This window comes from Berghia stephanieae, chromosome 9 (assembly GCF_034508935.2).
Source record: "Berghia stephanieae isolate SIO BIC M18660-M18661 chromosome 9, UCSD_Bste_1.3, whole genome shotgun sequence".
NCBI lineage: Eukaryota > Metazoa > Mollusca > Gastropoda > Nudibranchia > Aeolidiidae > Berghia > Berghia stephanieae.
The window spans coordinates 29,840,450-29,857,522 of NC_088368.1; the positions used below are offsets into that span (position 1 = coordinate 29,840,450).

Consider the following 17,073-nt stretch of genomic DNA (forward strand, 5'->3'; position numbering starts at 1 on the left):
TTCTTGAGGATTAAATAAAAACTTCAAAATCCTTAAAATTATGTAGTGTGGTACCAAGCGTTCATTTTTACTGTTTTCATGCCTTTGGGATGTTTATGAATTGCTGAAATTGGAGACGAAATTTCGTCGTAGTTCTACGATTTTTTCGTAATAGTAAGCAGGTATGTGTAAGGGTAATTCAACAACTACAAATTGACTTTTATACTTTATAGCCTAAAGTATCAGACTTGTATTTCTTTGGATAGAAAGGAAAGGTGCAAGAAACTTAACTCTCGCATCATTTTACTTTAACCTGTTAACTGCGGAACTCTGGAAAGACATGGATTAAAAATTTGACCAGGAAACTCGTCCTTCAAATATCGATTGATTTAAATGGCCCTCGTCTCGGCAAAAGCTCTCAAACCTGGGACTAAGCGAAGTGGGTATTTTTAAATACGCGTCTTTCCAGAGCACGGCATTTTAACTGGTTAAAGTCACTTTTCAACATCTGATTCTTCTTCTTCTTCTTTGAGCTTATCCCGCATTTTGCAGGGTTGCCATAATGAATGCCACTTTTCAACCTCTGATTCATCCCCAACATAATACCGGATTGAGACGGTGGGTCGTGCATTTTCCTCACCTTGTTCTTGAAGTTGTTGTTGTCTATTGACCGATGCCATTCTAAAACCTAAACAGATAACGATGATAACGTTGGTAAGAAGGAGATATGTTTTGATGAACATTCCTTAACAAATACAGTCATGGTCGCATACTGACCAAACTTTTAATAGACCACTTCACGTGATAGCCCGCTACTCTGCCCACCTCCCCCCTCTCTCTCTCTCTCTCTTTTTGTTTGTTTGTATTTGTTTCGTCTTTATGGCCTGATTCTATAAAAGACTGAAATAATTCTGGTGTCAGCCGCAGTGCAGGCCCCAAAGAGAGGAATAGAAATTAAAATTTTGCTCAATGAAAAAAAAAGCCAAAAAAACCTGAGATGCCAAAAGCACGACTCGAATCCGCAATACTTTATCAACTCCGTAATATCATCCCCCCCCCCCCCCCCCCCCCCCCCCCCAATCCCATTTTGCCACCCATCGCGTAAATCTGGTACTATGTCAGGGTAAACTAAATTTAATTTTTTTTAAAAAAGAAAAGAAATTAAACTCAAAGGATTTGACTTTTGAAATTTGAATTGGGAAATTCAATTTTTTTAAGCTGAAGGGAGAAAAAAGCTCACTCTCGTTCGTGTAGACATCAATTTAACTCAGCTTTTAGATAAATTAAGCATAAACTTGGTCTCTAAGCCCCGCCTTGACAAAATGCAATTTTCTAAGATGATTGGTTACCGTTCTTCGTCTAAGAACACGTTATTTTTTTTCCACCGACCTCCTATTACAGCAATATAGACGTCTAATTCTAATCGATGTCTCATTCAAGAAAGTCCGTCTGATTCAAATACTGGTTAATATAATATTGATATAGTCAACGTTCACAATAGAATCAAAATATCTTATAAATGGCTTTCCCTTATATATATTATGTGTGACTCATCGCGTCAATCTGGCATATGGATGGAGTAAACAAATAATCATAAAATTTGAGGGTCTTTCATTTTTTTTTTTCATGGGGGAGGGGGGGGGGGGGGGGGTCTATTATTTGGCAGTCTTCAAAATGTATTTGCGACCCATCGCCTCAAAACGGTTTTATGCTTGGATGGTTTAGATGCAAAACATTGAATCCATTGTCAAAATATGAAACTTGGTTTTAAGTTTTAATGTTTTATAGGGACAATATATTTATCTAGTTGCTTCAAGTGACAAATACTAAAATTTGACATGTCTGGTCTTTCTACTTTAAAAGTCTTGTCATCTAGTTTACCCCGACATGATACCGATTTGAAGTGGCCGGTCACATTTAACATAAGCTCTGATTTCATCGACTTCCCAAATCATCCAACGCCACCTTTTTTTTTTCACTTTAACTACCGGGTTGGAAACTTGTTAGTGTGTTTAAAACTATCTATTGTGTTCTATGTCAAAATCATGAAATGATAAGAGGCAGGTTAAAGCATGAGCAACGTTAGAATACGACAAATGTCGATGCGCACTTCTTATCAGTTCTGACAACCGAACGCAATTATGGGCTTGGTTTAATATTGTTGTAATTATTAATATTAAGCGCTGGTTTGAGGGATTTTCCATTACAACATGAACAATGACACCAAAATGGGTAATCTGACCTGCAAATTTGACACGTCGACATAGGCACATTGATAAATTTGTTTATTATCTATACAGGATGCTTATTATCTATACTGGATGCTAAAGCAGATAATAAATTAAAATTCTCAGTATTGGGTTACTTTAAAACATTAAGGATCTATATTTAAAAATTTAAAGGACGAGAGTGTTAAACTCCAAAACATCTTGACCTTCGTTACAAAACATGTAGATAACATTTTGTATTTACGAAGGGCTAGAACTCGAGCTGGTCGCTGGTTCTGATAAGTAAATAATTATTTACGATTTTGACCACGCTTTGAGGCCTGTAAAGTCACATCAGCAATAAAAGTGAATAAAAGGATAAACACTGGTGGTGATAGGATAGCCATGAGGTTTTGGATCTATATGTTATTTTCAATGACATAATCTGCTTGAGAAGATAAGATAAACAATTAGAAAGTAGTGACTATTCGGGAAATGGAATCTAAATAGAACCAAGAGCGATCCAGTCGGAGACCGATTAATTAAAACACCACCCAGTCATAGTGACGAAATCCAATCTAATAAAAGCTCAATGAGAAATCATTTGCAAGCAATAATAAATTATTTTTTTTTTTAATAAACAAAAGAGTCCCATAGAAACATACATCTGACTTACTCCTTATGACTGAGAGGTCGCGGTCAGGACTGAGATTTATTGAAATACACAATGTAATCTCATTCCATGATAAGGGTAGAAAATAACGAGAAGGGGGTGGGGATTCTGATAAAGGTGGGTAGAAAAGACAACAAGAATATAGCTCCATGACCCACAAGAAGGGGTCGAGAACTGAGACAAGGAAGGTAAATTAATTACATTAATCTAATGCAACGTTAAATATATATATCAAACTGGAATCATGACAGGGGAAAGCTAAGTCAATAACATGTCGTTTTACTATGCTGGTTTAAATAACTAAAATATAATAATAATATAACACTATGATAGAGAGTAATAATGAAAAATACACGAGTCTACGGTACTGAATAAGGTTAGGGCTTTAACTATGCCTGTATTATAGCAAGAATGGATAATAATAATAATAATAATAATAATAATAATAATAATAATAATAATAATAATAATAACAATAATAACAATAACAACACTTCATTTTCAGTATAAATCGCCAAAAGAAACCATCACTCTCCATCACTTTTTGCGATAATAGTGTGATTGTTATTGCATAGTTTCATCTAAAGACAGAGATGGACCATCTGCCATAACAATCACAGTGATAGGATTAAATCATCCATCCCTCCCCTCCCCTCCCCCCCCCCCCCCCCCCCCCCCCCCCCCCCCCCCCCCCCCCCCACCCCCCTCCTTCTACCAGTTGCTCAAACGTTTCTAAATATTCTTCCATTGTTGGCGCCCAAATGAACGTCTGACCACAGATAAACAACAGAGATACACAGGAATTCTGGTGACGTCCAGACACATCCATTCTCATTGTCCTCTCAAAAGCATATTATGGATTTATTTCCCCACAAAGTTAATAGATTTTACAATACATAAACAAAAAAGGATAAGGGTTATAGTAAAAGATCAATCAGTACAATTACAGCTTATGGAATAAGTGGTAAAACAGAAATACATATACAAGTTGCAAGCTTTAAATACATGCAGACTCAACAAAGGTAACAGGATATTATATCTGTTACAAATTTATATCAAATAGTAAGAAATTTAACCAAAAATGAATGTCTAAAAATAAATTTAACCAACCGCAAGAGGAGTAAATGAGTCAGAATCTAACTAGATGGCTGAAATTCTGTTCCGACCGAGATACCGACATGGTATCAAATTAAATGACAAATCACAATAAAGACACACTTGTTCAATCATCGAGAACTTATTCACCCTTTTCCATGTCCCTATCTCTAAGCTGGATTTTATTATGATACTCATGGGAAACTTCTCTTTGGGCAACATTAAAATCCAAGAGGGATTTTATAATTTAAAACAAGCAATTAATCAAACAGTCAAATTAAGCATCATGTTTGGATTTCTTTTGCGCTATCATTAATTTAAAATACCTATAAAACAGTAGTATGAACAGGTGAATCATTGCAACAAAATTAAAACCAAAGGCTAGGATAGGAAGCAACAGTATTTTAATTGCTATGCTTGCTTTGTTATGTTTGTTTTTGGGTTTATACTTTGTTGTGTTGTTTTGTTTTTTTTCCCCCAATAGCTTATTGATTGGGAAACGACAAATTGGATTCCATTTACTGTTTCCATGCCATGGAACAGATTGTAATTTGAAATCAAGGACAGATTGGCATTTGCTTGCAACCAAGCTGTAGAATTGAAAGAAATGTTTTGATTCGGTTCATATTCAAATCATATTAATACAAGTCACATTAATCACAAATCTTTTCTGCTGTCCAGTATTAGGCTTTATAACAACAAGCAATAATCATTTTATATAATTATTTCTCATTTTTACTTTTAAAAATATAAATATTAATTTATTAATTTATTTGTTTTACAATCTTTTCAATTTTCAATTTATAGTGACAGTTTTAACTATTATACAGTGTTGAAATTATTCATATCATAAATTGCAGCTCTGGTTATAGAGCTGCTCCTTTTTTTATATATTACATCCTATTTCTATTGTATTTTTTATCTTATTGTGTAAATTATAACACGTCTGTACAAAAAATTTCCTTTTTGGGATGCAATAAAGTATTATTATTATTATTATTATTATTATTATTATTATTATTATTATTATTATTATTATTATTATTATTATTATTATTATTATTATTATTATTATTAATTTATGACATATAATAGAACACAATGAGTTATTCTGATAACTGTCATATTATTTTCATCATATGATCTCACAGCCCAAATATCAAGAAAATTAGATAAGTTTATTCATGAAAGGAATCATATATTGCTCACATAATGCCTAACCATAGCGTATTCATAATCAGTTTTTCTTGGGTGCTTAGAAGAGAACTTTTTTGAATATGGCACCCTGCCTGTCCAAGTTGTAAATTCAATTAAGACAACTTGACTCAAATGCTTGCATGATTTTGTTTTCAAATCCATAAAGCAATGACAAAGATTTAGGAAAAACTCTGGCCATTCACTTGTAGCTGAGCTACAGTAAATTATTAAATACTTCACATGTAATAAAAATGGGCCTAGATTTTGGCAAAGAAAAATGACTCGTTTTACAAATTGATCCAAAGTTCCAATGGAGTAGAATTATTGATAAGATAAGGGACTTAGTTATAATCATGGTATCGAAATACCATTTTGCAAAATTAAACTGGATATTCATTCTTGTGATTTGTAATTTAACTATATTTTTGATAATGGAAATAAGAGAAGCAAGTGAGAGAAGGGGTGTTGGAGTATCCTTCTTGTAGGCATCAAAAGATTTTTTAAAAAAAGATTTAAAAAGAGGGATGAAATGCAGATCAGGAGAGAATTTTCGGAGGATAGGGGGATTGCTGTTGGTATGCGAAACAATATAGCTTGAATTCATTGAATTCATAACTCAATAGATAGATCTAGCAAGCAAAGAGAGCGATAGTGGTCTTTGGGTTAATAAATATTTTATTTTTTACAATACCCTGTGATTAAGTAGCTTGGTTTGCTAAATCTGGCAAGGCCCACTTTTTCACTGATGTCCCTTTAAACCCTTATTATTACTGTTCATGAAGCTGCAACTACTTTGGATTGGATTGGATTTAAGTCTAAAGAAACCACGATAAACTCTGGTTCCATGGAACTTATGGATTTCTTTCCCTTGATAACATATCCTTATTGCTAGACTTTCAACAAAGGCATCTCTGATTATTGATATTTGAGAGAAAATGTTTTGTAATAAGCTAAAATGGTTTATATTTTCAAGTCATAATGGCTTAATTTATGAGGAAAAGCTTCCTGACCAAAATAAAAAATCTAAAAAAATAAGAAGCAGAGAAAATTGTGGCAAGCATACTAACTGATCAATACTCCGATGAAATCATCTTGATATCCCCATGTTGTTTTTCATGAATTTGAATTGGTAACGATACGGGGTACAAGATCAATGATCAGTGCACTCCTGTTAATGTTTTTATAGGCATCTAGATAGAAACAAGGCATCTAAATAGAGCAAAGACAATGAATTATGAATTAAACTCATAATATTTCAGTATGAAAGATATTCTATTCAAAACTGCTTAAATTATAAGCTAGCTAACTAGATTACAGAATAGATTTATTGAAAGTGAATGAAAGAAAGGACGGATCTGATGACCAATAAGCAGGGCAAAGATGCCACCAGATAAATACATTGCGACCATTCATTGGCATAAATTAAAGCAGAATAAATTATATTTATCCTTTCATCCATCACGTTTGGATTAGTCCATTTACGAGAAACAAAACATGAGAGTGTTGAATTTGTATGTGGAAGAAAACCAATAAAAATTGAAAACAACTATAGAGTGACAAAATAATATGTGTCAATCACGGTTTGGAGATATTTTCTCCATCAACGGCGACAAATTTACCCACTGTGCGGCAACATACCACACCGTAGTGACAGTATAAAAATGCTATTACGAATAAAAAATGCTGTAAATCGACATTACCATTTCACAAAACTACGATTCATTGGCCACAGAAACTAATTATTGATTTGGTGGCCCAATGGACAATTAGTGCATTTAACGGGCGGCCTGAATTGTAATGAAATTGTGATGAAATTTAACTACTTCTATCCAATCCGAAGGAGGTTAATGTTTCTGCAACGAACTTCCTTTATTTACACGAAGCGGAGACAGTAGAAAGGGTTTCCACTTTTGCCATTATTAATGAATTGATAATTTTTATATAAAGATTCCTTTTTTTACAGTTGGACTATTTTTCTTTATCACCTTATAGCTCCCCCCCCCCCCCCCCCCCCCCCCCCCCCCCCCCCCCCCCCCCCCCCCATCACCACCCTAAATTGATTAGATGTATTAAACTTATATATCATAATACCAGGTGACCCAATAAAAATGAAACCCAAAGATAAGGCAATAGCAATAAAATATGAATGTTGTGCTATAACTTTTGTTTTAACAGCATATATTCTAGAAGGCTCCCATTTCTCACAACACTCATTTTCAACATGCGAACAAAACTATCAGTGATTGCTTCTTTTGAAATTTCCTTTTGTAAATTAGCTAAGTTATCAAAAAAATGGTTTATGTATTAATCAATCCTTCAAGTATCTTCTTAGATAAAAGTTGCACAGATTAAGATTAGAGCTATGACTTGCCAACTCATATCGAGTCCGGCAATAAATGACTTGCTCCGCAAAATATTTGTGCTATCCATTCCAGAGAGTTGTTAGCCATATGTAGCATTGCTCTGTCCTGTTGTGTCCATTGTAAAAGTCTATTTTCACTGACTCACTGCTCTAACATATTTCAACAAGCCAATGTAATGATCACTGGTAACTGTGGCAGTGTTCCTGTTATCATCCATAAAAAAAAATAACCAAACTTTCTGGACTTATTTGGGATGTTTATCTTTTACTTCTGACTAATCACACAGTGAGAAGCAAAAGCTGAGTTAACTCTATTGAATTTGTTGTACGGAATGTTTGCAGCGCAAGCACTCGGCATTGATTACCCCGTGAATTGATTACCCAGTGATTTCTAGATTAAATAATGGGTTTGTTAATATTTTACATAATGCCAATAAATGTAGTAACTTTCATTCAAATTTGGTACAAATTGTGGTCTAGTGGTATGACACTCGCTTTCGGATCGGAAGGTCCTGGGTTCGAGCCTCACTCTGTTTGGAGAAGGCTCTTTACTCACATTCTCGCACCATACTCAGGTGTAAAATGAGTACCTGGCTGTTAACAGCGTTGTCCCTGTCCGAAATAAATTGTGACATTGCCTAACAGGCGTTGTCCTGTCCTGAATGTTAAATGTTGCTGTTGGCCATGGATCCCTTGTAAAGCGCTTTGAGCACATTTAGTGGATATTGCGCTAAATAAAAGTTCAATAACAATATTTTTTTTAATTTATAAAACACAGACATTGTAGTAGTTTATTTGGGTATCTTGATTTTGGTGTCAGTATCTTGGGTAAAACAAAATACATGAAGCTGGGACACCCACAAGATTATAGCGCGCTCTACTCTATTAAACCATCAGGATATAGACAACATTCAAATTAGAGTAATCTTAAGAGTAATCTAATGAAAGAAACAGCTTGATTAATGATAATAAAAGTGGGATTAGAGTATTTTTATTTTTTCACCAAACACTCTTCCCAGATTACACCCAAGTCTGTCAACCAATTTATGGCAAAAATTGTTATCTTTTTGTTTTAAAATTCTTACACTTATTGGCTTTATTATGAGAAAATGCTATATTCCAAAATATCGCAGTTCAAAGTCTGCCATTTGTCATAAAAAATAAACTGTTTGACCTGGTGCGGTAGCCAGTGACGAGTGTGAGTGAAGAATGATTGTGACTCAAGGTATCTAACATCTCTATCTCATGAAAAAGTAAAATTATAAGCTATGAAATTTTAAAGCGAAAAGCACGCAAATCTGATACTAATGTTTAACTGTATCTTAACTGATTCTGAACCTTCTTCATTGCCATAAAGTTAAGTAAAAGTAAAAGCATTTCTTTTCTGTTCTATTCCATGCAATGAAATGGCAATGGCCATGTGAGAATTATGTGAGTTAAATAATAAGACTTGGGACATCTGACCCCAACGGTCAACTTCGAATACAATTTGAAAAACTTTGCTTATAATAGTTGTTTTATGTGAAAGGAGGGCATTGTTCAAAATATCAATGTGGAAATCGTTGGATGAATGAAGCAGTCGCGAGCTCGGACTCAGATATCTATTGGGTGGCATGACACATGACACACAAGTTGACAACACTTGACTGTCACGAATCATTCTAATGTGAAACAACTGAGAAAAAGGAAACTTACTGTCAGTATTTGGGTCATAACCTTGATAACCTGAAGCCTGTTGTTTTGGTCTCGGTGCAGACTCCATCTTATTGACTCCAACAAGAAACTAGAAATTTGAAAAAATTACACAGTCGAATTTACCCGTCGTCTGCTAGAGCGCACTGGTTTGTTTTGGTGTTGTGAGGTCAAAATCTCGCGACGTCGCGTTTTCATTGATCACGCGTGAAAAAATAGACCGCGCCCCTTCCTGCAAAACCAGTCAAGAACAAGGCTGCCAATTTGATATTTTCAAAGCAAAACGAAATGAACGAACGAATGAATTGATCATAATAGTTTAATGCATACGTGCTTAAATTAATAGAGAGAAAAAAATGAATAACGGAATCTATAAATAAATAATGATAAGAACAATAATGGTGGTGGTGGTTTTGGCGCTGTCGATGATGATGATGATGATGATGATGGTGGTGGTGGTGGTGGTGGTGGTGGTGGTGGTGATGATGATGGTGATGATGATGATGATGATGGTGGTGGTGGTGGTGGTGGTGATTCTGGCGCTGGTGATGATGATGATGATGGTATAACGTTTATGATTGAAAAATTGAATATGGCGATTTGGCAATTCAAATAAAATGATTTATTAATTTATTAATTTATCTATTTATATATTGTACCAACTGCATACTTTTAATAGTACATTTTTAAAAAATATGTTTACCTCCGACATAGACAACGCTGTTAAGGTCCGGGTAATCATTTTATACCTGAGTACAGTGAGAGAATGTAAGTATAGAGCATTTTCAGAGGACTCAACTATGCGCGGTTCAGAGAAGGGCTCGAAACTGGACCTTCCGTTCCGAAGGCGAGTGTCATACCACTGGACCACATAGTCGTACACATCTCACCGTCTCAATACGATACTATGGAAGGGGGGGGGGGGGGTAAAAAAAATGTAGTCCCTCAGAGCATTGAAGCCCATGGGAGCCTGAGTTTATCCCGGTTTCTATGGTATTAAACGGACAAGAGCTATTGCTTGTTATCCTTTGGATAGGACGCTAATCTATCGTGAAGTACTTTCCGCCATATCCAACAGACCCAGCTACCCAATCACTGCTTAGTGGACAGGGGTAGGGTGTCAGAAAAAAAATATCGACTGCATCCGGGATCGACCTCAATCCCTTTGCGTGTGAAGCGAGAGCTTTACTACCAAGTGACCTATCGAAACCCCGTTACTTATAAAATTAGTTTTAAAACAAAACAAAACAAAACAAAAAAAACAAAAAAAAAACCAAAAAAAAAACCAAAAAGACAATAAATAAATAAATAAACTAAAACAAAAGCAAAGACAAACAAAAAAAAAAACAAACCAAAAAGACAATAAATAAATTAATAAACTAAAGCAAAAGCAAAGACAAACAAAAAAAAACAAACCAAAAAGACAATAAATAAATTAATAAACTAAAGCAAAAGCAAAGACAAACAAAAAAAACAAACCAAAAAGACAATAAATAAATAAATAAACTAAAGCAAAAGCAAAGACAAACAAAAAAAAAAAAAAAACAAACCAAAAAGACAATAAATAAATTAATAAACTAAAGCAAAAGCAAAGACAAACAAAAAAAAACAAACCAAAAAGACAATAAATAAATTAATAAACTAAAGCAAAAGCAAAGACAAACAAACAAAAAAAAACCAAAAAGACAATAGATAAATAAATAAACTAAAACAAAAGCAAAGACAAACAAACAACAACAAAAAACCCATTAAAAAACGATACTACCACTTTGAGACTTTAGAGGTCAAGGCAATTACTCAAGGCGATGCGATGAGAAAATTCGTGTGACGCATCGCCTCAAGACGGTATTACAACTGGATAAACCAGATGACAAACATGGATTTCAAAATAGGTGATAAAGTTAAAATATGTGAAATTTTAGTTGTTTTTTTTTTGTTGTTGTTGTTGTTTTTTTTTTTTTTTTTTTTTTTTTTTTTTTGGTGGTCATATTATGAAATTATATTCATAATTTGGGGGTCCGTTAGCTCAGTTGGTAAAGCACTCACTTCTCACGGCTAAGGAATCCGGGTGCAGTCGATGTTTTTTTTTTTCTGCTGGGTCTGTTAGATCTCACGGAAAGTACTTTACGATAGACTAGCGTCCTATCAAGACGATGGCAAGCAAATTGCTATTGTCTGTTTCACGCTATAGAAAAAATGGATAGACCCTGGCTCCATGGATTACTATATATTATGCTCCTCTTGGGAAAATGGATATAGATAGAATGACGTTGACATCACCCGGGTCTTTGTTATTGTTTTGTGCCATCCACGTTTATGACTAATTCTCACTAAACTGTATGAACCAGACTATAAAAGTCCATGGTTTGTGTGTTAGCCCATCATACTTCCGTTTATGTAAATACATATTGGGAAAATCAAACCAAATAAAATTTCGTGTTCAAAAGATAAACTCCCCTCTTATCGGCCTGTATCTTACGTCTGTACAATACCATTGGAGACTATATCTCTCATAATATTTCCATAACCGTGTTTACAATAAGTTTCTGAATCATTCACATTATTACATTATTCTTGTTTTTTTGTTTTGATTTTTTTTTTTTTGGGGGGGGGGGGGGGGGGGGGGGGGGGGGGGGGGGGGGTGTTAACGTTATATCATTTTGTTTTATTTCATTTTATAAATTAATCTTTTAGCTTATTTCATTTTTAGCATCTTTAGGCAAGGATTACCTGGCAATATAGAAAACGTACACGCCCAGTAAAACCGTCCCTCTTCCCCACATTGCCCTCCGAATATTATCGTGATTTATAATACAGAACGATAAATAAGTCCGGTGTCCACTCAAACGACCTAGAATGCAGACGACACAGTATTATTTGGAATTTGAATGAAGGTCTATGGCATGGTGCCAGAAGACACAAAAGCGGGAAAGTCTATGGACGGCCTCTCAACGACTTTACTTTATCCTTGTGACGCATTCCTTATAAATCGAGACAGGCTGATTTTTTTGATTTGTTAAAAAAAACTTCTTTTTTTTTGGTATTGTTTTGGAATGTTTTATTTTTTTTTCTTGTGTCCCTCTCTGCTTTGTCGTGAACTCTTTCATACACAATATTTATTTCACATCTTTAAAAGTTCTATCCTACCCCCTCCTTGACTTTTCTCAGAAAATTTACTTTTCTCGGAGGACTCTCACGCTTCTATTTCAAATTGGTCAGAAACACCTGATGATGATGATGATGATGATGATGATGATGATGATGATGGTGATGATGATGATGATAACGATGATGATGACGATGATGATGGTGATGATGATGATGACGATGATGATGATGATGATGACGATGATGATGATGATGATGATGACGATGATGATGATGACGATGATGAAGAAGATAATAATAATGATGATAATAATAATAGTAACAAAAGTAATAAAAATAACAATAGACATAATAATGATAATAATGATAATAATAATAATAATAATAATAGTAATAACAATAATAATAATAATAATAATAATAATAATAATAATAATAATAATAATAATAATAATAATAATAATAAAAAATAATAAAAATAATAATAATAATAATAATAATAATAATAATAATAATAATAATAATAATAATAATAATAATAATAATAAAAATAATAAAAATAATAATAATAATAATAATAATAATAATAATAATAATAATAATAATAATAATAATAATAATAATAATAATAATAATAATAATACTTTATTGCATCCCAAAAAGGAAATTTTTTGTACAGACGTGTTGTAATTTACACATAAGATAAAAATACAATGGAAATAGGATGTATATATATAAAAAAGGAGCAGCTCTATAACCAGAGCTGCGCTTAATAATATGAATAATTTCAACACTGTAAAATAGTTAAAACTGTCACTATAAATTGAAAATTGAAAAGATTGCAAAACAAATAAATTAATAAATTAATATTTATATTTTTAAAAAGTAAAATGAGAAATAATTATATAAAATGATTATTGCTTGTTGTTATAAAGCCTAATACTGGACGGCAGAAAAGATTTTCGGTGTCTCTCTGTTTTCGTTGAAATAGAGAAAGGGCGACCACTTCTTTCTGACATAATAATTGATGGTCTTAGTGGATGATACTGGTCATTTAATATTTTAGTTATTTTATTTATACAAAATTTCTCGTATAAAAGATCTACATCGTCAACATCATTTATATAGCGTTTAATGGATTTTTTAATATTTGAATTTATTTTGTTCCTTTCCACTGCTAAGCAATTGCCTCCCCAAGCTGTTATACAAAATGACAAAACACTTTCGATTACTGCTCTATAAAATAATGTGCAGAGGGTTTTATCTATTCTAAACTGAGAGAGTTTCGATAAAAATATGTACGTCTGCACATCTTATGCCTAATTATTTTCAAGTGTTCATCCCACTTGAGCCTGTCATCAATCGTTACACCAAGGTATTTGTAGTGAGGAACTCGCTGGACGAATTGGTCCTTTAATTTTAACGGTTCTATCGGTTCCTTCACTCTCCTAAAGTCAATCACTAGCTCCTTTGTCTTGCTTATGTTAAGCTCTAGGTGGTGGGCATCACACCAAGACACAAATCTATCAATTTCTTGCCTATAAGCCACTTCGTTGCCATTTGTTATGAGGCCTTGAAGAGCGGTGTCATCTGCAAACTTTATTAAAGGTACACTCAGGTTTTGACTTCTACAGTCATTCGTGTATATTGTGAATAATACAGGGGACAATACACAACCTTGAGGAGCACCAGTATTTGTAGTTATACAGGAAGATTTGTTTTGCCCTAATTGAACATATTGTGCTCTCTCCGTAAGAAATTCGAGCACCCAAGCAATTATATACTTGTTTAAATTCAGACTAGTCAATTTTTGAACAACCAACTGAGGTTGCATTGTATTGAACGCTGAAGAAAAATCTGCAAAAAGCAATCTGCAATAGCTCCTAGCGTGATCTAGATAATAATTGGTTATTATTAAATGGTATAAAGAGTTTCTGACCCATAGACCGCAATGTGTAAAATTGGGTGAACATATCTCCAACAAAAGAACGTTGTCGAACGGATGTCCCCAAGGCTGTGTGAGTTCCCCAATCCTGTACATCTTATACACCAACGACTGCAGACCATCCTTTGAAAATTGTTTTATAGTGAAATATGCAGATGATACTGCTATTCTTGGCTTATTAAAAGATAAAGTTACCGAAAAGAATTATTTCAAACAAATAAATATATTCACCGATTGGTGTAAACAAAATCAGCTTGAATTAAATGTTGAAAAAACGAAAGAACAGGTGTTTGGTGTAAAAAATAAAAACGACTTAAAGTGTGTGGCGATCGGTAAAGATGATGTTGAGATAGTTGACTATTTTAAATATTTAGGAATAACCATTGATAGTTCCCTCAATTTCTCTCAACATATTAATATAATTTCTAAGAAAGTTGCCCAAAGATTATACATCCTAAGGAAATTGAGAACATTTCAAGTAAGGAAGAAAACTATGTTAAGAGTTTATGACTCATTGATTAAAAGTGTAATTGCGTTTGGCTGCACCATATGGTTTGGAGGATGCCGACTTAAAGATAAATCAAAAATTTCAAAATCTATCAAAGAGGCATCAAAAATAATAAACCATCCTCTTGATGGAGTAGAAAGAATTCATGGAAAAGCAATAGAAAGGAAAGCATTCTCAATTACCAACAATAAAAAACATATTTTATACCATGAATTTAGTCTTTTACCATCTGGGAGAAGGTTTTGTCAGATTAAATGTAGAACTAACAAGTATAAATCAACGTTCGTTCCATCAGCAATAAAAATTTTGAATATTTCATATGGTACAGAAAAACCAAGGATTGATTCGTTGACTGATTAAATGATTAATTTATTTAATGTAAGATTAACTGACCAATTGATAATGATGATAATTTTTGGTGTCGAATTGCCACAATCGTAACAAATTGAAAACGAAATGAATATGTTTATGTTGTGTATATCGCACGTGTGAAAGAAAGAGAGAGAGAGAGAGAGAGAGAGAGAGAGAGAGAGAGAGAGAGAGAGAGAGAGAGAGAGAGGAGAGAGAATAAGTAGGAGTGAAATATCTGTTCAATCTTAGTTATCGTTTAACATTATAACAAGTGTAACTAAATGACAAATTGCCATATTTATGGACAATAAAGATCTATTATTATTATTATTATTATTATTATTATTAGATGCCTGTAGATGTTGTTTGTAAACAGCAAAATGGCATCCTCTACGCCACGTCCTGGTTTGTAAGCAAATTGATGACTATCACTCAATGGCATAAACTGATTCCTAATTTTAACAAGAACAAGTTTTTCTAAAGATTTCATGACTATTGAAGTCAGTGCAACAGGTCTGAGATCGTTCATAGTTTCAAGTTTTTCTTTTTTTGGAACAGGAATAATTTTTGAAGTTTTCCAAATTTCAGGGATTGAAACGCATTGGAGGGACCAGTTAAAAATATGTGTATAAATGGGGGAAAGCTGGTGGGCACATTCTTTTAATAGTTTTCCTTTCAATCCATCCGGCCCAGCAGCCTTCCTCTCGTTTAGTTTCGAAAATACGAATCTCGTTTCCTCTTCACTGACCTCAATAGTCATTTCATCTTCCAAAGCCCTGTCTAATTTATGTTTTTCATTTTCAATATCAAATTTGTTTGCTGTGTCGAAACGTGAATAAAATTTATTTAAAGTTTCAATTTCGATATCTTCTGATATAATCGTGGGCTTTGGATTATAGTTCACAGCAGTTTTAAGCCCCCGCCACGTGTCCCTTATATCCCCAGAAGAAAAGCATTTTTCAATTTTATTTTTGTACTTGTCTCTACAACTAGATATTACCCTCTTTATCTCTTTTTGTTTTGTTTTCAGATCTTTTTTGTTTCCACTAGTATAGAGAGTTTTCTTTTGGTTCAATAAAAGTTTTAGATCTTTTGTTATCCAAGGCTTGTTGTTAGGATAATATTTTATTTCTTTTTTACAAGACACTAGCTGTTCACAGAATTTTAAATACTCACTCACACAGTCATTCAGCTCATCCACACTATCACATGATTCGATAAAAACATTCCAGTCAGTGCATTCAAAACAACCACGCAAATCTTCACACACACTTCCATTCCAGATCTGTACACTTTTCTTTACTGGTTTTACACGTTTAAAAACAGGGCGGTAGGTGGGGAGTAGCAAGAGCATGCAGTGGTCAGATAAACCTAATGGGGCACGGGGTAAACATTTATAACTATTTTTAATATTACACAGGAATAAATCTAATGTTTTTTTGTCCCTTGTCTCGCAGTCCACGTATTGATGAAGTCCCGGGAGAGTAAAATCGTTACATTGGTTAAAATCGCCAGTGACCATCAATACGGCATCGGGTGACTTAATTTGAATGTCCTGTATTTCTTTCCTCAAAATATTTTTCGCTGTGGTGTTGTCTGATGATGGTGGAATGTAGACGTTGATGATGATGACATGAGTATATTCCCGGGGTAGGTAATATGGTCGTGACGAAACAGTAATAAATTCAATTTTATCGTCACAATACATTTTCTTTATCTGACAGTTATTGGGGTGGCACCATTTGTTGTTAATATATGTGCACACCCCACCCCCAGTTCGTTTATTTACATTAGTCCGATCTCCTCGAAATAGTGAATATTGTTCAATATTAAAACATGATGATGGTATGTGAGGAGATAGCCAAGTCTCTGTTAACGCTATTATGGAGGCTTGACGATAGTCACTATTAAAACGACACAGTGAAAACAGTTCATCAATTTTATTTTTCAGTGATC

At 33.8% G+C, this 17,073-nt stretch overlaps 1 protein-coding gene across 2 annotated transcripts in view; it reads right to left on the bottom strand.

Moving 5' to 3' along the window:
* LOC144980024 (mechanosensory protein 2-like) overlaps positions 1-9,369 on the bottom strand; it is a 103,793-nt gene extending 94,424 nt beyond the window's left edge. The window contains exon 1 of one of the 2 annotated variants that reach the window (XM_078927466.1): positions 9,209-9,369. In XM_078927466.1, the coding sequence (XP_078783592.1) occupies positions 9,209-9,275 (67 nt within the window). In that variant the 5' untranslated portion in view covers positions 9,276-9,369. The remainder of the gene's footprint in view (positions 1-9,208) is intronic. The other variant, XM_078927478.1, reaches the window with a different exon arrangement.
* Between the last annotated feature and the right edge of the window lie 7,704 nt (positions 9,370-17,073).